The 26,008-nt window shown below is 35.3% G+C and overlaps 2 protein-coding genes and 2 long non-coding RNA genes across 4 annotated transcripts in view; 2 read left to right on the top strand and 2 right to left on the bottom strand.

Annotated features, from left to right (window-relative positions):
* LOC109849211 (protein FAR1-RELATED SEQUENCE 5-like) lies at window positions 1,848-3,510 on the bottom strand. The gene is made up of 2 exons (XM_020419029.1): window positions 3,368-3,510; window positions 1,848-2,466 (listed from the first exon to the last, which is right to left on the bottom strand). The coding sequence occupies exons 1-2, from the start codon at window positions 3,458-3,460 to the stop codon at window positions 1,975-1,977; spliced, it is 585 nt and encodes a 194-aa protein (XP_020274618.1). The 5' UTR covers window positions 3,461-3,510; the 3' UTR covers window positions 1,848-1,974.
* Window positions 11,888-14,003, top strand: LOC109850521. Its single transcript, XR_002249454.1, has 2 exons — window positions 11,888-12,286; window positions 13,602-14,003. It is a non-coding gene; the product is annotated as an uncharacterized LOC109850521 (long non-coding RNA).
* LOC109850851 lies at window positions 14,609-15,279 on the bottom strand. The gene is made up of 2 exons (XR_002249573.1): window positions 15,202-15,279; window positions 14,609-14,900 (listed from the first exon to the last, which is right to left on the bottom strand). It is a non-coding gene; the product is annotated as an uncharacterized LOC109850851 (long non-coding RNA).
* Window positions 18,916-26,008, top strand: part of LOC109848355 (suppressor of mec-8 and unc-52 protein homolog 1) — a 23,009-nt gene continuing 15,916 nt past the window's right edge. Inside the window, 7 exon segments of the mRNA XM_020417805.1 lie at window positions 18,916-19,076; window positions 19,158-19,368; window positions 19,448-19,600; window positions 19,680-19,728; window positions 21,099-21,182; window positions 21,296-21,399; window positions 23,678-23,764. Of these exon segments, the coding sequence (XP_020273394.1) occupies window positions 19,048-19,076; window positions 19,158-19,368; window positions 19,448-19,600; window positions 19,680-19,728; window positions 21,099-21,182; window positions 21,296-21,399; window positions 23,678-23,764 (717 nt within the window). The 5' untranslated portion in view covers window positions 18,916-19,047.

Genomic DNA, 26,008 nt, shown 5'->3' with positions numbered 1-26,008 from the left:
TTGGTAGTGAGGTATCTCATTCACATCCACTCATTATCATTCACACAACCAGCATCCCCAAAACTAATGTGAATGTGCGGTCCGATTTTAATGAGTGCAGGGTAATATGCTACCTATACCAAAAGCAACAAAATTTGTGCTTGGTAGCCACATACATTTTCCTCTCTCAGCATAATATATATATATATATTATATAATAGTAGATATATATATATATATAATATATGAGAGAGAGAGAGAAGGAGGAGAGAGAGAAAATGGGAAAAAACTTGTACTAAGAGTTTTTCAAAAAAACTTGGTAAGTGGAGGTGTATTCATCTTGGCCTTTCATCTAACCACATGGGTGGATGGAGAAAAAGTCATGTACTTTTAAAAAAAACCCACTTTTTGAGAAAGCATGAGCTGGCTTTTTTCCCAATCTCTCTCCGTCACCTCTCTCTGAAATTGAGCCAGACCATCTTCTCCTCTCTCTCTCCTCCAAAATCTCATCCATCTAACGCCCTACCCGTCCAAAATCTTCATCTCGTCTCTCCCACCTCCTAGCTCTCTGGAACAAACGCCACGCCGCCCGACCAACCAAACGACGCAGCTCCCGACCAACGCCGCCTGCCGCTATCGACACCTCCGCAACCACGCCGACCACGGCGAGCCGCAAGCCTTGCCACGTCACCCGGCGACCAACGCCGACGACACCGTCGACCGACGCCGCCTCGACCAACGGCGCCCCGCCCCGCCCCGCCAGCCGCCGCCGCCTCGACCACGTCGCCGAAGCCCAATCAGCGCCGCCGCGCTGCTGCTCTGCTCGTCGTATAAGATCTGGCCGGCTTCGCCCTCGCCATGACTCCTCGCCCCCAAAGAACTTGTGCCGCGACACCTCCCACCAACCTCGCCGACTCCGCCGCGACGGGAAATGTTCCTCTTTGGTTTTGCGGGTTCGAGAGGATTTGAAAGACTATGATTTGAAACTGTTTCCATGATTTTAACAGCCACTAATTCTTATGAGATTTTAACAGACACACCTTCCTTGATTTGAATTGTATTCACACTTGAAGTTCTACAGGCTTCCTTGATTTGAATTGTATTCACACTTGAAGTTCTAGAGGATTGGAACCTGGCAATGAAGGCTTTTAACCCTTTAAATCCCAAAGGGGGGATTGATGGAGACTAGCTTCCCAAAGGCTTTGATGGTGATATGTTGTTGGCGATTTTAATGGTTATGCTGTGTATAAACTGTATTATAAGCCTACCCATGTATTCATAGTTGCACTGTAAGATGTTGTTATGCCAAAGCTTCTGTTAGTATTCATCCATGCCCAATGTCTCATAGAGAGTTGAAGTTTTGTGCAATTTGTCTCATATTACATATTTGTATTTACTCCAACATATTTATCCTTCTTCAAAAGCATTTGCAGATATGTTGGCTCTGCGAAATGCATTGGTATTTAGTTAGTCTCGCCTTTTTATGCCAATATATTTCTTACTATTACTGGAGGTTCTAAGTAAATGAGATACGTTTAGATGATGGATATCCATTCAAATTTAATAGAAAAATGCTCTTTCGGGTCTGCTACCCTCGCAAGTGTTTCGAGCCGATCTCCGTAGAAAGATGTTGGTGAGGGTGGATGGTATTGGCGATAAAATGCAAATGTTTCCATGGGTCTGCTTCTATTACATCCATGCCCCAAGAGTTCCTCATACATTCAAAATAATGATACCAAGTTAGGGTATGTATAGACTATCTTGTAATACAAATAATTCAATACCACCAAAACAACCAAAATACTACAAAATCCAACCAATTAGTCCATACAACCACAACATATAAATACTTCAATACAACCACAACATACAATACGACTTACCAATAATTTAAAACTGAATAGCATCAATAAGTTCATACATCATCAAAGTTCACTGACATCAACAAGTCCATACAATCATATTAGTCAATAAACACCCAAAGTAGTCCATACATTAGTCAATAACCAAAATAGTACATAACACCTCGTTACTCTTGAGCTCCAAAATACTTTTGTAAATTATCTCACAAACTATCTCACTTGTTAAAGCATGAATATGTTCGGCAATAAACTTAGTAACCTTCCACGTTTTTGAGGAAGTCAACCTAATCTTCATTTTTGCATCACAATTAAGTCTAGTTTCCGGTCGGCGGTTGTTAATTATTCCACTTTCATTTTCTCTCGGCACCTTCTTTTTCCCTGCTTTGTTGCATACAAATGTTCTGGAAATAATCTCCCCTGAAGCCTTCTTTGACTTCTCCAAAGTGTCTTTGCGAATTCCAAACCCAATCTTCTTTGCATAAGCATTGTAATAGTTGTATGCATCTTTGTCACTTATAAACTCCTTCCCTTCAAATGGAGTAATATCATCTAGTGGAATGTTAGTGCCCAAGATAGAGCCATCGGATGCAATGTCTGTCATTTCAATATCTCCCGTTACGCAATTCTGTCATAATTAAAAAAGCATACAAATGTAAATAAGAGCATATGAACAATTTAACACTCGCCAATGAAAAAAAAACTTTACTATGAGAGAATAAAACTAACATAACTAAGAGGATATAATAAGAGCCTATGAACAATGTTAATATTCCATAATCAACTACTATATAGTCACAAATTATACTAATTCCACGTACTCGCCTTAGCTATGCACAAATATTGATAGAATATAGTCACAAATTATACTAATTCCACGTACTCGCCTTAGCTATGCACAAATATTGATAGACTCATTAACCACATACACCAATAACCACAATCACCTTAGCTATGCACAAATATTGATAGACTCATTAACCACATACACCAATAACCACAATCACCGCTTGCTTTTGACGGGCACACCTCTACAGGTAACCAAATATTAACAATTAGCTTACTTCTAGATGCTTGATTCATTCTGGGTTTTGACCACCTTAATTTTGAACTACAGTTTCTACAAGGACTCAGTACATTTGTATGCATGTTGGACTGTAAATCAAAACAATTCAGTTCAGCAGTCCTTCAATCAAAAGGCTTAAATCTGTAGGCTTTATTTTAAATAAGATTTTTTTATTATAATGAAGTACTGAGACCTCTCATAATCATGTCCCAAGTTCGGGACATATTCTTGACCAAAGCAAACTTGGGCAAGATGCGGCTTTAAAAGGGAATCACGGTCAGTGGATAGTCATTCAATATGGAAAAAAATCCTTCAAAATGACTATGTAAAATTATAAAAAGCATAAACAGACATGCCAAAATTATCATACAGTAACGTGGACAATTCATAAGATTGAAGTAAGTAATCTTCATCCTTGATAATTATATAATTTTTCATAAGTCAAAGATGTAAAATGTATTACCTTCTCAGCAGATGGTGTCATTATCGCCCATTGTTGCTCGCTCGAGGAGGCGGCTTCTAAGAGAATGCCACAATGAGAAGACGAGCCATCCATTGTTAATGTTGCAAGGGGAAGCCGACAGATTTGCGACGACAGAGGAGGAGCCGTGGTGTGAGGTTCGAGAACCTCAGTTGATTCTCAAATTGTTGTTTCTGGCCATTGTTGGAAGATACAGATTATTAAGAACGGAGATAGAGAAGAATTGAGATAGTAAAGAGAGAGTTGAGTTGAGAGAGAGAGAGAGAGGGAGAGAAAAGAACGAACTCAGAATTAAGGATAAGAGAAGAATACTATTTCATTCCTGATGATTATTCATTATTACATCCTTCCCTTTTTATACAATTCAGCTATAGGTTTTGTGCACGTGCACAGCACAATAGAATTAACAGAATGAACAGAATTAACTACTGTAACTGAACACTTAGCATTTATTACAAGATAAGTCCCTTTATTAGAGACTTTGCGAGTTAACCCCTCCAACTGTATTTCTCTTGCATATCAGTCCATGTTCATGTGTATGTGTTCCCAACTGCACTCGTTTCCAGCACAAGTCTTCCACTAGTGCCTTCCTCTATTCCAGCTTGAACATCAGCTCCATAACTTGCTCCAGCTCCTAAAACACGACGGCGTGATTGGGCTCGTGACGTGGTCGGGGCGGTGATATATCCTCTTCTCCGTCTACACAGTATTCCCCACGAGCTAGCTCTGTCGTATCAAGGCTAAAACAGTCCTGGTCACGATTGATATCAGAGCCAAGTTAGCCGATAGTGGAGTCGGCCTGCGGTGGTGAAACCTAAACCCCGGCTCGTCGGTGTATATCCCCGTGAGAAACTGCTCACTCCTTGATACTAATGCTCATACAATAAAACAATTGTAGATATTTATAGTAAAAAACTACTACAATATTGTATGCTTGGTTTATAAAAGCTTTAATTTTGAGCATTTTTATGCTTCATTGCTTACATTGAATCGAATATTAATTCTCTAACATTTCTAGTATGATCTAGAACCTCTAGCATTTTTAGTACTCTTTCTTAGTTCTCTCTTTACTTACTGTAGTCGCGACTTACACAACTTTGTTTTGTGTTCATCCGGTGTTGTTGACTGGTGAGGATTCTGTGAACTTTTTAGAGTTGCTACTATTTGCTTAATATCTAGCTTGTTTTCTTAGCCTCTTTCTTAAGTCTTCATTTCCTTAACTAGTGGTCGTAGTTTTCACGGTTTTCGCCCGTTAGCTGAGTGCGTCTAGGGCTCTTTCATCCGTGTTTATCCCTTGCTGTTGACAGGTTAATGTCATAAAGTCTTTCTTAAGATGCCTAAGTTTCTAAGCTATCCTCCCTCAGAGATAAAAATTCTGAACTGTAAACTCTAAAAAATTACATCTTTCTAATAACAAAGAAAAACCTAAAGAGATTAAATACAACGTTGAGTCAACAAGTATAAATGTTATTGAAGATTTTAATAATAAACCATCCTTTGAAATCGATAAAGAATTCTTAAGGCAATATTTTAACTCTTAAAAAATAGAGACAGAAAGGAGTGGTTTTTCCAAACATACGAAGAAGATTTTAGATCATCCATTAGAGCCTTATACTATGACTTCATGCCAACTATCAAGCAAAATATAGCTTTTTTCTTATGGTATGAAGCTATATATATTTAGAAGATCTAAAACACTCTCTAAAAAATTTACCTATTGAAAATAACGCATTTGTTTTAAAAACAGTATCCAATACATGGAAGACAAATAAAATAAAGAAATAGAATATTTACATCCACCCTTTGAATCAATAAAGATAGGAAAATAAAATGTTAAAGCTACCCCCATCACAATTCTTGAATCTACTAGTAACATAGCCAGACAAGACAGTATTGCTCTTGTGACTGAATAAAATAATTTTGCTAATATTCACCTTCATACAATAGGGAAACAAACATATAGAATTGAAAATATGATTCTTGACATAAACAGACCTCTGACTCACCCAATAATTATACCACCTTTTACTCCTCAGGCTTCACCAACAATATCAAATTAGGAAATAATAAACCCTTTAGACTTGTGAACAAATGAATGATCTTAATGAAGAATTAACTAAGAGACTAAAAGATATGAATAAAGAAAAATCTATTGCTATCAATGTCCTATCCGACCTTGAATCCCAATTCGATGAAATATCTAATTATAAGTCACATCATGATTTTGACAAACCCTTAAAGATTCATAATATTAAAAAACATCCATACTCTTCAAATAATGCAAGAAATTACTATAGGAGACTCACTCCTGCTGATATGCAATTTTGAAGAAATTAATAACCATAAAATAAGTTTTGATGGTAATTCTCTAGTTGAATGGAATCTTGACGGCTATACTGAATATCAAATAATACATCTTTTACAAGAAATGCTTATATATGCTAACGCTTGTAGACAACAATGTAATCCTGAAAAAGACATCGCCGACGGCTTATGTTCATCCTTTTCTGGTCAATTGCAAGGTTGGTGGGATTGGTACCTTACCGAATCACAAAAACATAACATTCTAAATAGTTATAAAAAAACCCAACTCAGAGAACCAATTATTGGTAAGACAAGACAAGTAATTAATGATGCAGTCTATACCCTGCTACTAGCAATATATCATCATTTTGTAGGTCTTGTCGATAGCCTCCAAGATAAAGTCAGAGATCAATTCATAAATTTTAGGTGTAAACCCCTTACAGACTTTAAATGGTATAAAAATATTTTTCTATCAAAAATTTACCAACTACATGATTGTAATAATCCCATTTGCAAAGAAAAATTCGTTTCTAGTCTTCCACCATTATTTGCCAAAAAGGTTAAAGAATCTCTTAAAGAAAAATGTAATGGCTACATTCTCTATTATCAAATCCCATTTGGAGAATTAGTCCAAAAGGTCAACACTGTTGGTTTAAAACTTTGCAACGATGTTAAAATTAAAAACCAATTAAAAAATCAAAACCTCTTAGGAAAAAGGGAATTGAGAGATTTTTGCTATCAGTTTGAAATGGAAAATTCAGGAATAAAAAATAATCCTAAAAATTACCAAAAAACACAAAATCCTAGAAATGATAAAATTGAAAGAAAACCTCCTAAAAGGAACTTTAGAAAAAATGCTGCAAAGACTCCTACATGTTATAAATGTAAAAAGAAGGGACATTATGCTAACAAATATTTTCAAAAGGACATTAAAAAGAAGGTTAACGAGTTAATATTAAAATCCAATAACTTTACTAAGAAAAAGGTGAAAAAATTATTAATGCTTTAAATCTTAATTCTTCATCCAGTGATGAGTGTGATAATCTCTACACTTCTGATAAATAAAATAATTTTGATTCATCTACAACGTCTTCTAATAGTTCTTCTGAATTAAACACTCTAGATGAACATGAACAATTCATTCTTGATACCATTAATACTATTACTAATCCTCAACAAAAGGTATTACAGTTAGAAAAATATCTTGAGATAGTTAAAAAGAAAAGAAATGACTCTTCTATTTTAACATTTCAGTCTAATAAAAAGGCATCTATCGAAGATTTTAAAAGGGAACAAAAAGAAGTCAAATTTCAGCTTAAAAATCTTAAGCAAGAAATAAATATCTTAAAATCCCAGCCAAACAACATAGAATATTCTAATAAAATTAATACAGAATATTCTAATAAAATTAATACCATAGAAAAATATATTAAACAAAAGTGGATGTGAAATTATTCTCAAAATTCAATTCAGTTTCACTGTCAAAGATACTGCTTTAATAGACACTGGAGCAGATCTAAACTGTATTAATTAGAGAAGACATTGTTCCTTCTCAATACTTTGAAAAAACAACTCATGGAGTTAGTTCTGCAAATGGTCAAAGTCTCAGGGTTGAATATAAACTTTCTAATGTTCATGGCTGCAACCAAGGCTTATGTTTAAAAACATCATTTCTTTTGGTTAAAGATTTAAGACAAGGTATTATTCTTGGTACTCCTTTCATTAATTTACTTAAACATTTTTTTGTAGATGATGAGGGACTCAATTTATATACTAATAGGTTTAAATATACTATTAAGTTTAACAACGCCCCTAAAGAAGCTTATCTTAATCATTTGATCTCTTCCTTATCTCATAAAGAAAAATTCCTTCAAGATATTTCTGATGAAATCAAATTGAGAAAAATTAAAAGACAAATCAATGAAAACCAATTTATTGAAAGATTAAAACTATTCCATGAAAAACTTGAAAATGAAGTTTGTTCTCAGTTTCCTTATGCTTTTTGGTTTAGAAAAAACATGTTGTCAACCTTCCTTATGAAAAGGATTTTTCTGAAAATAAAATTCCTACCAAAGCTCGCCCGATACAAATGAGTCAGTGACTTTTAGAAATGTGTAAACAAGAAATTTCTGATCTACAAAATAAAAATTTGATCAGGTCCAGCTCTTCTCATTGGAGTTGTGCAGCTTTTTATGTTGAAAATGCTGCTGAACTTAGGGGTGAGCACGGTTCGGTTCGGGTCGGTTTTTACCAAAACTTGAACAACCGAACCGAACCATCTACAATTCAAAACCGAACCGAACCATTACAAATCGGTTTGGTGCGGTTCGGTTCGGTTTGTTCGGTTCTAACTTCATCAAGTATAACTTCACTTCAATTTATCTTTTATATATTCTTATTACTCTATGCCAGCATGTATTTATTTTTTAACTTCACTTCAATTTATTATTCTTGCTCATGTATGTATACTGTTTTTAAGTGAAGTAACTTGTCCTTTTGGATTAAATACTAGACTCTGACGTTGTAATTTTTTAGTAACGGACTTGCTTTGTCTTTGGGTAAACGGGTAGGGTTTGAGGCAGGGGAATATATTCGGTTGGTTCGGGTCGGGTTGGTTTGAAAAATTGTCAACCCGACCCGAACCGCCTTATTCATAAAACTGCTTTTTCCGGATCGGTTCGGGTCGGTTCGGGTCGGTTTTTTCGGTTTGAACCGAACCGTGCTCACCCCTAGCTGAACTTGAAAGAGGCGTTCCTAGATTAGTTATCAACTACAAACCTCTTAATAAAGTTTTACAATGGATTCGTTATCCTATCCTAAACAAGAAAGATCTAATCAAGTGATTACAAGGAGCAAAATTATTTTTAAAATTTGATATGAAATCAGGATTTTGGCAAGTACAAATTGCTGAAAAAGATAGTTATAAAATAGCTTTTACTGTCCCATTCGGTCACTATGAATGGAATGTTATGCCATTTGGCTTAAAAAATACCCCATCTGAATTTTAGAAAATAATGAATGAATTTTTTAATACTTACACTTCCTTTACCATTGTTTACATTGACGATGTACTTGTTTTTTTAAAGATATCGATCAACATTGGAAATATTTACATATCTTCATTAAAATTATTAAAAACAATAGTTTAGTAGTCTCTGCTAGAAAAATAAAACTTTTTCAAACAAAGATACAAATTTTTAGGATATTCTATTGATAAAGGTACCATTTTTCCTATCCATATAGTCATTGCCTTTGCTGATAAATTTCCTGATGAAATAAAAGAAACTAAACAATTAAAGAGATTTTTGGTCTGTCTGAATTATGTCTCAGATTTTTATAAAGACCTTGCTTATGATAGAAAAATTCTTAATGATAGGTTAAAAAAGGTCTGTACTGAATGGACAGAAAGACACTCTGAAGCTGTCAAAAGAATAAAAACAAAAGTTAAATCTTTGACTTGTTTATCTCTTTCTGATCCAACAACTTTCAAAATACTAGAAATCCATGCATCCAATATTGGATATGGTGACATTCTTAAACAAAAAATTAACAATAAAGAAGTTCTAGTTGCCTTTACTTCCGGTGCTTGGCACAACACTCGGAAAAATTATTCAACAATTAAAAAAGAAATGTTTGCTATTGTTCTTTCTATCAATAAATTTCAAAGTGATTTATTAAATCAAAAGTTTTTACTGCGAATCGATTGCTTGTCTGCCAAATATGTTATCAACAAAGATGATCAAAATTTGGCATCTAAGCAAATATTTGCTAGATGGCAAGCTATTCTTACTGTATTTAATTTCGATATAGAATTTATCAAAGGTGATAATAATAATTTGCTTGATTTCCTCTCCAAGGATATGGCCCTATCAAAAGACTCTCATCACCAAAAGACTCTCCCATATGAAAGAGAGAGAGCTTCTCATACTTCCTTAACACAAGACAAAAAGGAAGCGTACTCTCAATTTTATCAAAAAACATTGGATAAACTTGTCATCCTTGAAAATTCTGATCAGACTTTATTGCATGTAGAAATGGCAGCAAAATTTCTGCCCAAAGACTATTACTATGTTCCAACAATGTTTGGTAAAACTACCCATTACTATGAGAAGATCCTTAAAGAAACAGAAAGTGCATTTGCTCATCATAGATATTGAGGAAAAGAATATAGTTACTCTTGTTGGGTATCAACTCAAACTCCAAGTTAGTATAGTGTTCTTAATTCTTTGTATAACTTCATGAGAATTAGATATGGTTAGAGATCTATCATGATTAGGAGTTTAAATCTTATTCTAATTAGGAAATTAGGCTAGAGATAGGGTTTTGATTTCCCTATATATGTACTTCTATTGTTAGAGGAAAAGAAGAAGAAGAAGAAGAAGAAGAAGAAGAAGAGTAGAGAATAAGAGAGAGAGAGAGAGAGAGAGAGAGAGAGAGAGAGAGAGAGAGAGAGAGAGAGAGAGAGAGAGAGGGAGAGAGAGAGAGAGAGAGAGAGAGTTTGGCAGTATTTGTTCATGCAAAAGATTATAATTTGGAGGTGATAGTGGATTGATTTTGATCCCATGATTTTTCCCTGTTGAGGATTTTTCACGTTAAATCTTGTGATTTTATTTGCTGCTTTTGGTGGTTTTTTGGGGTTTTTATGATATCTAAAAATCTCTACAAGTGATATCAGAGTGGGGTTCGATGGTTCGTAGAGGTTTGATCGGTGCGCGATTCGTGAAGGCGTCAACGATCGAAGCACGGTGGTCGACATCGAGAAAAGGTATTGTAGCTACTCCTAGACTACAGCACAGAATATGGATTGAAGTCACATCCTAAAAGATCTGAGATGAAGACTATCCAAGAAAACCTATACGATAAATTCACGCTACAATATCCGAATACAAGTTAAGAGAAATTAAAATCATTAACTTATGATGAAATGCTAATGATACTAGAACCTATGGATACTGTGTATTCTACTTCAGAACCTGCTGATACCTCAGAACTTGTTAAACAAAAATAATAACCAGAGCTTGAAGACACTCCTATGGATAGTGAAGATAACAATGATGATGAATGTTTTGGACTTATATAAAATATGCCATGGTAAATCCCATATATGATTAATTATACGACTTAAATACCAAGTCGATCAAATCCTATCAATATCTTTTTCTAGTTTAAAATAATTAACTTTTATACAAATTTTATTCACAGCTAAAAGCAGCAACTGCAGATGAAATGACAGCAGATATGACTACACACTGTCTGCTACTTTGGATTCCCTCTTTGTATACTTAAGCATGAATATACTTTTGTCAAAAGACTACTCTACCTAATCTCTTGTAGGTTTTTGACAAATTTGCTCAAGTGGGACCCACAAGTTATGAAGGCATCTTAGCATAGTATCTCTAAAACTCTATAAAAGGGGGAGAGAGCTCACGAAGAAGTGGAGACTTTTTGGAGAGTGAAGTGAGATCCTCTTTAGAATTCCCTCTTGTTCTCTCTTTTAAGTTTTAATTTTTAGTTTGAAGTTTGAGTTTGAGTTTGGGTAAGGCTTGCTTTCAAGTTTTCTTTTGAGTGTTTGTAAGATAAGTGTGTACTAGTACTACTACTCCGGTGCTGAGCAGTTCATCACCGAGCTACTAGTTTTTAAGTTTATTTTCCGTCAAGTATGTAAGTGTCTCTTGTTAATACTACTACTTAGTTTGCTTCCGCCGTTACTATTCATTACTGTTCAAATAAATTTTAAAACTTACAAACCAGTAGCTCAGTGATGAACTGCTCAGCACCGGAGTCTCTAAGTGAGCACGGACAATTTATTTTAGATACTATCGATGCTATCACTGATCCACAAGGAAAAAAAGTACAATTAACTAAGTATATTGAAATGACTAAAAACAAAGGAAATTTTTTAGTAAAAGCTCTTGAAGAAAAGAAAGATAGTGAGTATTACACTTTTTCTGAAATAATGAATAGAATTCAAACTGACAAGAAGATTAAAAGTAAAATAAACATTGAAGGACTTCAAAAAGAACAAGGAAATATAAAAATCGATCTTCTTGAACTCAAACAAAAAATAAAAAAATAGAAACTTACTTAGAAATAAAACCATAGACGAGTTTGAAGGCTTCAAAGAAACCTTTTAACATGAACAAAATTCTAATGATAATGAATTTATAAATTTCATAGAAAAATATGTTGAGAGCGCTGCAGGGGGTTTTTCGAAAAAAACCCAGCCGCATTTATTCCCCTTCCGTGACCTTCTCTCTCTCTCATCAAATCTCTAAGCTTTTTCTCCTTTTTCTCCCAAATCTCTCTCAGATCTGAGCACGAGATCTCCGATCTCGTCTTCCCCCTCACCCTCCCCAGATCCCTCTCCTCTCCTTCAGCTCTTTTCACTCCGACGCCTCCCCTCCTCCCTCTCGTGCCGACGACAACGACGCCGACGCGACGCCCCGACGCCTCCCCTGCAGCGCTCCCTCGACGCCGACGTCGACGCCTCCTCTCGAAGACCCTCCTCTCGTAGACCCTCCTCCTCCCTCTCTCGACGCCGACGGCGACGCCCCGTCGAAGCCGCTTCATCCTCTCTCTCTCTCGACGCCGACGCAGGTAAAAACCCTAACCATCTCTCTCGATCTCTCCCTCAATCCCTATGTTTGGATTGTGCTAAAATTGGAGATGGATGAATTTTTTTGGTGTGATTTTTTGGATATGGATATATTTGTTTTGAACTGAGTTATGATTTAGTTTGCATCATGCAGCTCTGCAGTGATTTCGTTTGTTTTTAAATTCGTTTGCATCACCCATGCTATCGTTTCGGAATTGGATATCAAAATCTGTAAGCTTTATTTTTTGTTAACTGCTGGCTGTGAACAAGTAAAACTGTTTGTCTTTAGAGTCGAGAGCATCTAACAAATATGAAACCTAGCAAACACAAATATGAAGAAGTTCTTGTAAACAATTTTGAGCAACAACTTCTACTGACTCTGAATCACGTGATAGTCAGCGAATTGAATTTTAATTTGGTTGAAAAATTACGCGCATAGGTTGTATAGTTTTATTCAATTTACCGTATAAAATGTATGCAAGTGAGTAACTAATTATGTGAAGTCTGGCATCATGCAGCTCTTGAGACTAAATCGTTGTCCTGGAATCGAAAGAAAATTAGAACTAATTCCAAATATTTAAGAGTCCATCCGACTTTATATTACAGAAACTACCAATATTTTCTGTTAACTGCTGGCTGTGAAGAAACAAATTAAAGCACGAAAGATGTAATTAATGCTATTTTTGGTTATCTATGTAGATTTGGATTGTTTGACCCGCGTTTGAAGATTAGGTGGAACAAATTTAGCTCTGGTAGTTTGGAGTCTGGTATGGTTGTATTTGTGGAAGTACTGGCAAAGTCTTGGCATTGCATGAGCTTCATACTCCAATCCATATTAGTTTATCTTTCTTATTGATTGGATCTTAGCTATGACAATAATATGCAACTTTGCATCTTCTGGGTGCCTATGTGTGCAGCACAATGAAAATACATTGGACACCTTTGACACTGATTAACTTTTCTATGTTGAAACACGTGTCGTTCATAAGAATCATAACTGAATCATAACTTTCTACTTCGTTGAATTTTATCTTTATCATTATTTGACAGACCTATGATTTGTGAGAACCTTTTGAACAGTTGTTTCAGATTTGCAACTTAAGTTATCGATTATGAGCCCCTGTTGCTTTTGTTATTATAAGCAGTTAAACCTGGGGTTCAATTTGTGATAGTTGCTTCCTTTTTCAGCTTGTGGTTATTGTCGTATGATCCGTGTTTTATTTTTTCTGCTGTTCCATTATTGTCGTATGCTTCCTTTTTTAGCTTGTGGTTATTGTCGTTTTATTTTCTGTTTACTTACAAACTTATTTTTTCCAGGAAGATGATGAATAGATGATGAATAGAACTGGGACTGGCAAAGAGAACATCCAAGTAGCTTAAACTGTGTATGGTTCTTTCCTGTTATATCTTCGTGGAGGACATTTAGCTGTGTGTGCTTATATCTTACTATTTGGAGCCTGAAAGTGGAGGACAATGAGTTGTAACTTTTTCTGTTTTGAAACAAGAAAATGTATCAAATTTGTGAGAGTTTATTTGAAATTTGGAAGGGCTTGTTTGTGGCTGTTGTTTATTTGAGTTTATTTGAGAATAATCAAATGCTGGCCATGTCTAACGAGTTTGCCTGCTGTTGTTGCTGCTTGTAATTTGTGATATTCATTGTTCTTGTAATGTTGTTGCTGCTGGACATGTACTTGAGAAGTCAACAAAGCTCATTTGTAATGTTGTGTATGGTTCTTTCATTGTTCTTGTAATGTTGTTGTTGTTGGACATGTACTTGAGTTTATTTGGAAGGGCTTGTAATGTTGTTGCTGCTGGACATGTACTTGAGAAGTCAACGAAGCTCATTTGTGATATTCATTATTCTTGTACTTGAGAAGCAAATACAGGATAACATGTACATCTACAGAATTCGTGTTGAAATGAAAATTCACTGCCAGCTCTGACTCTGATGCTTCCAGTTTCCACCCCCTGATACTCTAGAACTTAGTACAGCACTGCGCCAATGCAGCTTAATAGCTTCAACTTATAATAAGCACAAATCCAATAACATCAAACTGATAACAAAGAGATATTATAGACAAAGAGCTCATGGTGCGATCTTTTGAGCTGTTGATATCATAAGCCTTTGCCCAAGCTTTCATCTGCAGAAAATGCATGAAACGAAATCAAATGGCCAAAATATATGACAGCTGACTTATAAAACCAGTTCTTTGATCAAATGCAGGCACAGTTCAAGAACTTATCAGCTCATAAGCCTTTGCCCAAGCTTTCATCAGCAGAAAATGCATGAAACGAAATCAAATGGCCAAAATATATGACAGCTGACTTATAAACCAGTTCTTTGATCAAATGCAGGCACAGTTCAAATGTAGCTAAGATTGCCTGAATACATCAGCACAAATGTAGCAAATGATAAACACATATGCAGCACAAATGTATCGACCATAATATAATACATCCAATAACTCTCACAAATTAGAGACATTTTCTTGTTTCAAAATAGAAATAGTTACAACAAAACTCATTGTTGATACATTCAGACTTCATGCTTGGATTTTTTTCAAATTGCCACAATTGCTCGAACCACCCACGTGCATGTGAAAGCTAAACTGCCACCTGAAATGATTCATAAAGTCTGGTTACACAGGAGTAGAAAATAAATAAAAGATAATTAGATTGTTCTATGTTATATGTTGACTCATGCATGGAACCAATTATTATATGCTTGAAAGCGAAACAGAAAATGGAAGCAATTTAGGAAATTTAACAAAGCTAAATTGCTACAATATGCCCCTCTTAATAAGTTGTGATATCTAAGCGGAGGGTAATGCTATATATTATCTCGGAAAACTAAATTGAACATTAATGCGGCTACCATATGACCGTCGCAAAAGGGAACAAATTCCGACATACTTACATGAACAAATCCATGCATGTGGAGCTCAAGAATCCAGACATATTTTCGTTTAGCTGCAAATCACATGACAAATTAATCATATAATTGTACCAAGGCAAAAATTATGTGTTATGAACTTTCATGAAAAAATATAGAATTCATGGTTCTCCAAAGTTGTGTTCCAATTGGCTCCATAATAGTTGCAGTAACAAAGATGCATGGACTCTTAAATGTAGGGTTTCAGATAACGTCAAACAAAGAGGTTGCATTTATCATTTTGGAGGTAAAAAAAATTAGTGCATCGCAAAAATTATTAAATCACCAAAATACAATTAATATCCCTAAAAAAATCAGTCTTTACGCAGTGTAGAATATTGTAACAAGCAGCCTTTTTACCAAAACCCTTTTCAATCGGTTTGCTTTATCAAACTAATAACGCTCAATTAGGATCCAACTAGATAGCTGAGAAATAGGTCATACGACTGGCTGCATATAAATTCCAGTAGAAATTAAATATATCCGAACCGTTCATCCCTATCTTGATTCGACATCAAATAGAATTACTTATTATCACAAATTCAAGAGACTATTCTAACCAAGTTGACCTCAATGAATTTAAACCCTGCAAGCCAGATACCAAAAGAACTCCTATCAAATGAATTTTGAAAATAGTAACAAAGTCTATAGCAGCAGAACAGATCTTTTATACCGTCCTCCCTCGAAACCTCTAAATATCGTTGGTTGATTTTTTTTCTTATTAAACTAGGTGCATTGAGAGGGATTAAGTGGGTACGGCTGAATTTTCCTGACGGGAATCGGGCTGGTTGGCGCTCCGATTCGCGGTTTGTTGATTTCGGGAGGGGAGGGGGGGGAGTTGCGGCGGCGTTGGTCGGTCGAAAGAGGGGACAAGATGGAATCACGGCGGCTTGGTCGTCGACTCTCGCGGAAAGGATACAAGAGGAAGGGAAGGGGCTGGTGGTGGCGACACAGCGGGGGTGGAAGCTTGCTCAAAGGAGCGGCTAAGAGGGGCTCGCGGAGGATGAACTGTCGCAATTTGAGAGCGCTCACAGGGGATGAGATGGCTTGGAGCGGAGTCCTCGCAGCCGGCTTCGTTTGGGGCGGGCACGGGGGAGCGGATCTTTGTTTTTTCGGTGCTCGTTTGGAGGTTTATGGAGAGAAGTAGAGATTTGTGGAAGAGAGAGAAGTCGGAGGGAAATGGGTGGTTTTTTTTTCGAAAAACCTGCATGCGCCGAAACGGGCTGGCAGCTCTAACAGTTTATTCTAGTATAATATATATATTATAATATAATACGATATTAGATATTAATTCTTATATGAAAAATATGGATATGCTTGGTACCAAGCACAAAAAGTTGTGCTTGGTAGTGAGGTGTCAAATCCCCCTCCACTCATTCAAATGTGGGAACAATTTCACATGGGTAGTGAGTGGATGAGGATGTGACACATCACTACCAAGCACAAAATTTGTGCTTGGTACCAAGCATACCCATATTTCTCTCTCTCTCTCACACACACACACACACTCTCTCTCTCTCTCTCTCTATATATATATATATTATTAAGGGGTTTTCTAATAAAATATATGTTAAAGCTAAAGAGGAGTTTTCTAATATTTTGAAAGATATGGAGGGTAATTAGATAATCATCCAAATTGTAAGGAGTGTTTTCTGAGATTTAGCCTTTTTTAAATTTATTTATCTGATACCATGCTGATGCATCAAAGGACGAAGAACCAGAAGAAGAATACATTCTTTGATATGATTCGATGGCTGAAGAAGATGAAGATAAAAGAAGAATGAGAAGGAAGAACGACTGTTGAGGTGAGTGTCTCTAGCGGTGGGATTCATCATTCAATTAGCCCTACGTCGGTAATCATTGGAGTTAAAAGCAGTTCAATGGCTGATGAAGAAGCGAAGAAGGCATAAGAAACAAAGGGTTCAGATGAGTTTGCTAACGGCCGGCAGGATTTGTCCCATTTATTTAGTCCCACATCGGCAGTTACTGTGAGTTAAAAGCAGTTTGAGAAATTGTTACTCGATTTAAATTGCTACAACACTTGTGAATTTGAGTGTAGTTTCAACACCTTCATTTTAACTTATTTTGTTGATGAGACTATACCAACATCTAGCCAATTAGAGTTTTAAACTTTTAATATAGTTGGAACATCAACTTCACCAAACCAAACAAACCCTAACTGCTCTCTCATCACCTTAAGCTACTTTTTTTTGTTCAATTTTAATTTCGAAAATAAAGAAATTATTTCTTAAAATTAGTTTGATTTGATGAACGGGTATTAGTTACAATTTTTATATTCAATTTGAATCTTCTGTTTTTTTAATTGTAAAAAGCACTTTCTACCTACCTTCTTAAAATTAAAATCATTCATATGGCCTCCTATCTTGCTGGCAGTTATAATACAATTCTTCTCTCCATAGATATAGAAAATTATGTACGGTCACCTTTAGACGATATTTTTAGTTAATTTTCAAACACATACAAATAATTAAGCTGCCCAAATTCTTTCATATATCTTACACATTTAAGAAACTAAAAAACATTTGTCCAAAAAATACAAAAAATTAGCAAAATTGAAAGTGTTTTTATCCTCACTACGTAATCCGAATAATTGCTATCTAAAGACATTGGAAAAAGGATAAAAGAATGGACCTAAAAGTATTGTTATTATAATTCGGTAGACCCTAAAACAAGATTGTAAGTAATGAAAATGTAGGGACGAATTTATGTAATTTAAGACAAACAAAAAGTTAATATCAAAAGGTAAATGATATTCAGATTTTTGTGTCCACATAGATTGAGATATCTTTCTTTAATAGGGTCACCAATGAAGTTTTTCCACAAATTTCTATTTGATTAATGTAAAACTTTATTATTTCAATAAAGTTTTTACTTTTTTAAAGATACATAATTTAGTTCTTTACAACACGTGCAGTTCCTCTGTCCAGTACATAATTTTGCACAATATTTTTCAGGAAGTTCATGGAAAATGAAAGGGAAGGATGAAGGAATAATTTTCTCTCACCCCCTTTCCACATTTTACTGTGCATCCTAGTTTTTACCTTTAGTTTTACTGTGGCAGTCAAGGTGGTTATCGGAATAGTGACTGGGCCTAACTAAATCCGTTTCCCTTGAATTGGGTCCATAACGGGCCACGGGCCTTACCTCCTTTAAAACTCTTTCAACGGACAAATTTTAAAAATCAACCCATTTATAAAAATAATTGCAAAAATCGATCTCTTTTCAACATATTTATCAAAATCGACCAAGTTTCAGCAAGATGACTGAAACTGAGTCGATTTTGACCAAAAAACTTACGAAACTTCAAGTCCCGTGAAGTTTAAGACCCTCTAATGAAATTTGATTAACAATGCCAGCTCTTTCACGGGTCTTCAAGTTCTATGAAATTTGTTTAAAACTTCACGGAGAAATATGTCGATTTTGTTTAAAATTTGTTTAAAACTGAAAATTCAACGGAAACTTCACGGGACTTCAAATCTCGTGAAGGTAAAACACTCCTTATAAGTTCACATGACTTCAAGTCCCGTGAACTTACACAGATTAGTTACATAGCTGCTAAACTGAATCGATTTTTCACAAATATGTTAAAAAAATATAAATTTTTGCAATTATTTTTGTAAATGGGTCGATTTTTAAAATTTATCCAGCCCAAGGGTGGTCCCAGATCCCAACCTTCAATCTTCTCCACTTCCCAATCAAAAATTTTCAGAGGCACGCTCCGTCTCTCTTCAATCAAGCGAAGCTCAACGAAGAAGAAGAAGAAGCAGCAGCAACAGAGGGAAATCTCTACCCCTCTCCAACTTTCCAACAATGTCAGCGCTAGAGATCGAAGCTCGAGAGTAAGTCTCCACCTCTTAAACCCTAAACCCTTTTCGTCTCCCTCAACAAAACCCTAAAAACTTGTCCTTTTTCTTTTGCAGCGTTATAAAGATTGTCCTCCAGTTTTGTAAAGAAAATTCCCTGCACCAAACGTTCCAAACCCTGCAGAACGAGTGCCAGGTGTCCCTCAACACCGTCGACAGCCTCGAGACCTTCGTCTCCGATATCAACAGCGGGAGATGGGATGCTATCTTGCCTCAGGTTTCTCAGCTCAAGCTTCCGAGAAAGAAACTGGAGGATCTCTATGAACAGGTAGCAGCTTTGGGGTTTGGTTATTTGTGATTTGAGTTAAAGTTGAGTTTTTTGGGTTGATTTTTGAGTTATTTGGCAGATTGTGTTGGAAATGATAGAGCTTCGTGAGTTGGATACTGCGCGGGCGATATTGAGGCAGACGCAGGCGATGGGTGTGATGAAACAGGAGCAGCCTGAGAGATATTTGCGGCTTGAGCACCTCTTAGTTCGGACTTATTTTGATCCCAATGAGGTCTGGAGTCATGCTCTTAATGATTTGATATTGTTTTCTGATTTGAGTGCTTGCTGATGGTTTATGTGTTACTTGACAGGCATATCAAGAGTCTACTAAGGAGAAGCGCCGGTCACAGATTGCTCAAGGTTTGATTTTAAGCTGCTTAAATTTTGCTCATAATTGTGCTGATACTTCTAAACCAAATTGTGACTATAAATAAGATTGATAATGTTTCTTTTATGCAATGATTGCTTCTTTGAAGTGTCAATATAAGTTTGTACCTGCTGAGTCATTATGATTATCATCATTATAATCCTTTTCACATTAAAATGGGGCCATTGTGGAGAAAATCACCATGAAGAACTCAAAGAACTTCACTATAATGCCAAGTTTCTGGCAAAGGAAAGGAAACTATGAACAATGGTAAAAGTTATCATAATTTGAAGGGATTAGTTTAAGAGAAGGGGGAATATAATACAATTTAATTTCAATCAAATTTGAGGCACTGATAAAGCCAAGATTCAAACCGAATACATACCGTAAGTTATGGCTATGAGATGAGAGAAAACTTTACAATTCTTGTAAACCGAAGTTTAAGAGTTTCAAAGGGCGAGGAAGAAGTGGGGGAACTACATAGGGCATACACTTGATACTTCTATTGTGAAACCATGCCATGTTGGATATTTTATATATGTAATGAACATGAAGTCTAGTTTGTGTGTACTTTTTAGAAATTTTTCTGCCTATCTGCCTTGTCATATCTGTGCCAGCATGTGTACGTTGCGGCAATATAGCTTTATAGTGTGCATTTAAAGAAAAAAAATAAGTGCAAAAGGGTAGGGAATATGAATGCGTCATTTTAAAGAGGGAACCTCTTGAAATGGTCACAATTAGTAAGTTTTAAGAGATTTCTTAGGAAACTTGTCAAGATATGGAAGGGCTTAAATGCTTAAAGAAAAAGAGCATGCGGCGAAATATTTTCTTAAGGTAGTTATTCGTTTTTGATGCTCTGCAATTAGAAATTTTGAAATGTATAGGCATAGCTTGTTAAAGTGATTGCAAATAAACAACATCGGGTCATAATGGCACTTGTGGGGGCAAGGGATCTATTTTTGAAAAAATGATGGAAACCAAACATTTATAGGGAAAGGAGAGTCCTATTTGATACCAAAGGTGCCACCTTAACAAAGGCCAGTTTGTGGATTGTACTCAGTTGGAACTAAACCTACTCTTCATACAAGTCATTATAATCCTCCTCTTTCTGGACTTGGCACCATATAAGCATCCTGATATTTCATATTCAAGACTAATCATCTTCTTATCTTGAGGTGGCATTATTATACTATTAATGTGCAGAGAGCTGAGCATTGGCAAGTACTCAATCTCCTACCTTTCTGTTTATTGTTTATGCGATGGTGGACATATTAGTTTTCTTTGTGACTTTCTAAGTTATATTATCTAAAATTTACATTCCATATCATTTATTTATTTTTTCCATAATTTGTTCTTATCCCAGCTATTGCCTCTGAAGTTAATGTTGTCCCGCCGTCTCGACTAATGGCTTTGATTGGTCAGGCCCTAAAGTGGCAGCAACATCAAGGTTAGTTGGCCTTTCATTATTAGCTAACTTGGTTTAATGTAAGCCTGATATCCTGGCTGTATGTGAAGCCAATATTGTTAAGTTGTTAACATAGTTGGTTTGAGTTGTTACAGGGTTGCTTCCACCGGGAACACAGTTTGATCTATTTCGTGGAACTGCTGCAATGAAGCAAGATGAGGATGATATGTATCCTACAACTCTCGGGCATCAAATAAAGGTGAAGACTGACTTGGATAAATTAGCCTTTTATTTTTGCCACACAAGCAGTACTCTTTATTTCTCCACACAAGCACTACTCTTTTGCCTATTTGTGATGGTTATGTTAACTGACACTAGACTTGAAGTCCTTGACACCACACTATGTGTTTTGATTTGCTGCAAAGAGATAGATATTGTAGTGTGCCAGTAGAATATCCAGCACTGAATTCCCTTTTCCAGCATGAGGAAAGTAAATGTCTCACTCGAGCTGTGTAAATAGACAACGTTGGATGGTAATAATAGTTTCTAGAGTATTGTTATGAAAATCATTTAGGTGGGTGACTAAGATGATGCTTAAATATTCCAGCCTTCCAGGCAATTTAGTTAGGTGGCCACTAGGTGGATCTAGCGGCTCTGTGTGCCCTAGGCACCTATACCGTCCTGGCCCTTACTTTTGAATTTTTTTCACCAGAGTAGCATCAGTGCTAAAAATGAAAAGTTCTGACTGATGAAGGAAACTGTTGTTTGTCTTGATTTACATTGTTTTTATACTGAATCGCTTTTACTGCATAAGCACTGTCTATTGATGAAGATCAATGTAAGTGGAACTCTGACTGTTATATCCTTCGACACAGGTGTGAACTGTCAACATGCTTAACTAATCTAGGATCCTAGACTGTGTTCATCATAATTAGAATCTGTAAAATGCCATAGTTACCTCTCTGTACTGCTTAGTGGTACTTATCAGTGGCTGAGTTAGTGACCTGGAAACTTCTCTCCTCAATCTTGATGGAATGCAGTAAGTATAATTATACCAGTGAATTTGGATAAGCCCGGCATCCCGTAGATGCATCCATCATCTAATCAATTTTTATTTAGTTTGGGTAGTGTGAAAGTAGGTCCGGCCGAGCCCTTGTACGGTGACTGCTACAATGAATTTCCTAAAATTTTGGAAAATTGTTAATAGTAATTAGATTCGTACCAGGTTGACTAGTGTATATTTAAAATAGTTTTCCATATTTCCTAGTCTTTCTATGGAGCAAGGATGATATTTTGATATGGTTTTGATTTTGGACTGCAAACGTTTCCATCATGAATAACAAGAACAAGTTGGAACCTTTTTCTCTTTAAATTTTGAGTCGTTTATTGGGTACTTTATTTCTCCTATAAGCTTTCTCAAGTACCAACTCATCTCTCTTTCTTACCTATTTGATCTATCCTAATCCTTGTTGCTTCTTGCAAAAACCTTGTAGTTTTTAAACCACCATTCTGTCAATCTTAGATGGGTGCCACTGAAACCATCTTTGCACATGTGCTATCCAATTGCAAGTAAATTTGTCATCATCTTTTCCATATTGGTGTTTCTTGTGACTTCTTAAAAATAAGCTCAACGTGTGATCTTATTTTTCCTTATTGCCCCTTGCCCATCTCAACGTTCCTGCTCAAGTTGCACTCTTGGACTTGTAGTAATAGGGAGCACAGTAGGAAAGAACTCTTAACTCAAATAAGATAGATAACTGGAAATAAATGGTTGATTCTTCCGCTCTAGAAAATGAGTACAGACTAAAATTATACTTAATATACCATTCGGGAATTTTGGATCTTAGCCAGAGAACTAATAAACTTATTTAGGTTTATCTAAGCAACCTAACTGCTCCTTAACTAGTTCTCATATAGTCATATGAACTTGATTTCTAATCCAAACAAAGAAATATACCTAATCAAATCAAACAGCTAAATACTGATCCTAACAGAGTGAAACTGACATCTGAACCCATGAGGTTTAGGAGGTTTCAGTGAATCATCTATTTTGGAGATTTAATAGTCAGCTAAATGTGTTTTGACATAACATTATTTATTTGCCATCAACATCGTGATCCATACAACATCATTAGGGAGAAAATTGTTCTTTAAGATTTTCCCTTCAACATAAAAGATTTTAATCCATCTGATATTCTGGTTAGACTGTAGGGTACTAGCAGTTCTGGACAAGCTGTGCCAAAATGCCGGAATTGAGGCCAACAATCAGCTATAACATTTATATTTTCTCTATTTACGTATACGTTTCTTTTCTTTTCAATTCAATTAATAGTTGTGTTAATATCTTATTTCCAATAGTCTTATTTATTTTTATTAATTTTTATACGATGATTAACATATGGTATTTCATATTTTGATCAATACATGCATATTTATGTCTTTAGCACTTGCGTGTACTCTTTCTTTTATTTACATGTAATTCTTCTTATCTTTGTGGCTAATTACCCAGTTGCTTTTCTGTGTCCTTTTCCCCTCAGTTTGGGAAGAAAAGTCACCCAGAATGTGCCCGATTCTCGCCGGATGGTCAGTATTTAGTTTCATGCTCAGTTGATGGTTTTATCGAGGTACAGTTTCTTTCTCCCATCTGATTGCAATTTGTTTCTTCTATGTTATTTTTGGAAAGAAGAATCAGTGAGAATTAAGAAACACAGTTTTCTGATGTTTTTCAGAAACCTGAGGAACTAGTATCCTCGGTTTTACTAAATATCTACGTGGGTTGAAGAACTTCAGAGAAGAACAACTTAAAAGGAAAATTCAGCAGCATGTATAAAGAAGATTTCATAGAAGATTTCATAGAAGATTTCATGTATAAAGAAGAACAACTTAAAAGGAAAATTCAGCAGCATGTATAAAGAAGATGTCATACGCGTTCCATGTTTTGGTTTTCAGGGCTTTCAGTAAAAGAGATGAAATAATATTTTGTTAGACTCATGGATTTCAATCTTCCTTCTTGAATATAAAGAAACTGAAAGCTAGGAGCTCTCTGGGCCACATCTTTAAAGGAAATCGGCAGCATGTATAAAGAACTTTTTGGTTATACTAAATATCATTTCTGTTTGAAGGACTCCAGATAAGAAAAACTTATAGAGGAAAATTTAGCAGCATGTGTATGTGGAACTTTTCATACATGTTCCTGTTTTAGTTTTCAGGGCTTTCAGTAAAAAAGGGTAATGATATAAGTATTTTGTTACCCTCATGGATTTCAACCTTTCTCTTTTAATATAAAGAAACTGAAAGGTAGGAATTTTTCTTCTGGAGAGGGCCACATCTTTAAACTTAGCAGCTACGTTACCTGGGTTCTTCCAGTATGGAGTCGTACCGTACCCAGCACATGTCATACCCATACCCATACCTCACACTTCTTGGACACTCGTCGGTCATACACTTCTTTGATATAAAAAATATATACACACACACACACATATATTATATATACATATACATACATATACATATATGTATACATATATGTATACATATACATATACATATACATATACATATACATATACATATACATATACATATACATATACATATACATACACACACACACACACACACACACACACACACACACACATATATATATATATGAGAAAAATGGGTATGCTTGGTACCAAGCACAAATTTTGTGCTTGGTAGTGATGTGTCACATCCTCATCCACTCAATACTCATGTGAATGTTGTCCCATATTTGAATGAGTGGAGGGGGATGTGACACATCACTACCAAGCACAACTTTTTGTGCTTGGTACCAAGCATACCCATATTGCTCTATATATATATATATATACATATACATATATATGTATATGTATGTATGTATGTATATACATACATACATATACATATATACATATACATACATACACATACATATATATGTATATGTACATATATATATATGTGCGTGTGTGTATACATATATGTATACATATATGTATATGTATATGTATGTGTATATATCTATATGTATATGTATATATATACATACGTATATATGTGTGTATACGTATATACACACACACACATACATATACACATACACATACATACATATACACACACATACATATACATATATATATATGTATATATATGTGTATATATGTATATATATGTATATATATGTATATATATATATATATATATATATATTAGTGTTATGATATAGGACACACACATACATACATACATATATATGTACATATGTATATGTATATACGTACATACATCAATATGTATATACATACATACACACACACGTGTGTGTGTGCAGTATATGTGTGTGTGGTGGGCGCGCGCGTGCAATATATCACACACACACCACACACACATATATATGGCGCATATATGCACATATATACATACATAACATATATATATGTATGTGTGTGCGTGTGTATAATATATATATTATATATTACACACACACACACATACATACATACATACATATATATATATATATATATATATATGTATGTATGTATGTATGTATGTATGTATGTATGTATGTATACACACACATATAGATATATACATACACACACACATATGTGCGTGTGTGTGTATACAACGCACGCATGCGCGCGACACACCACATATATACACACCGCCGCCACAACAACAAACCATATACACACACGCCGCCGCGCTCGCGCGCACACACACACACACCATGTATATATATATATATATATATATATATATATATATATATATATATATATATATATATATATATATATATATATATAATATATATATATATATAACTATATATGTATATATACAGGTGTAAG

The sequence above is a fragment of the Asparagus officinalis genome, chromosome 7, assembly GCF_001876935.1.
Source record: "Asparagus officinalis chromosome 7, Aspof.V1, whole genome shotgun sequence".
In the NCBI taxonomy this organism is placed as follows: domain Eukaryota; kingdom Viridiplantae; phylum Streptophyta; class Magnoliopsida; order Asparagales; family Asparagaceae; genus Asparagus; species Asparagus officinalis.
This window is presented reverse-complemented; position numbering and strand designations above follow the sequence as displayed.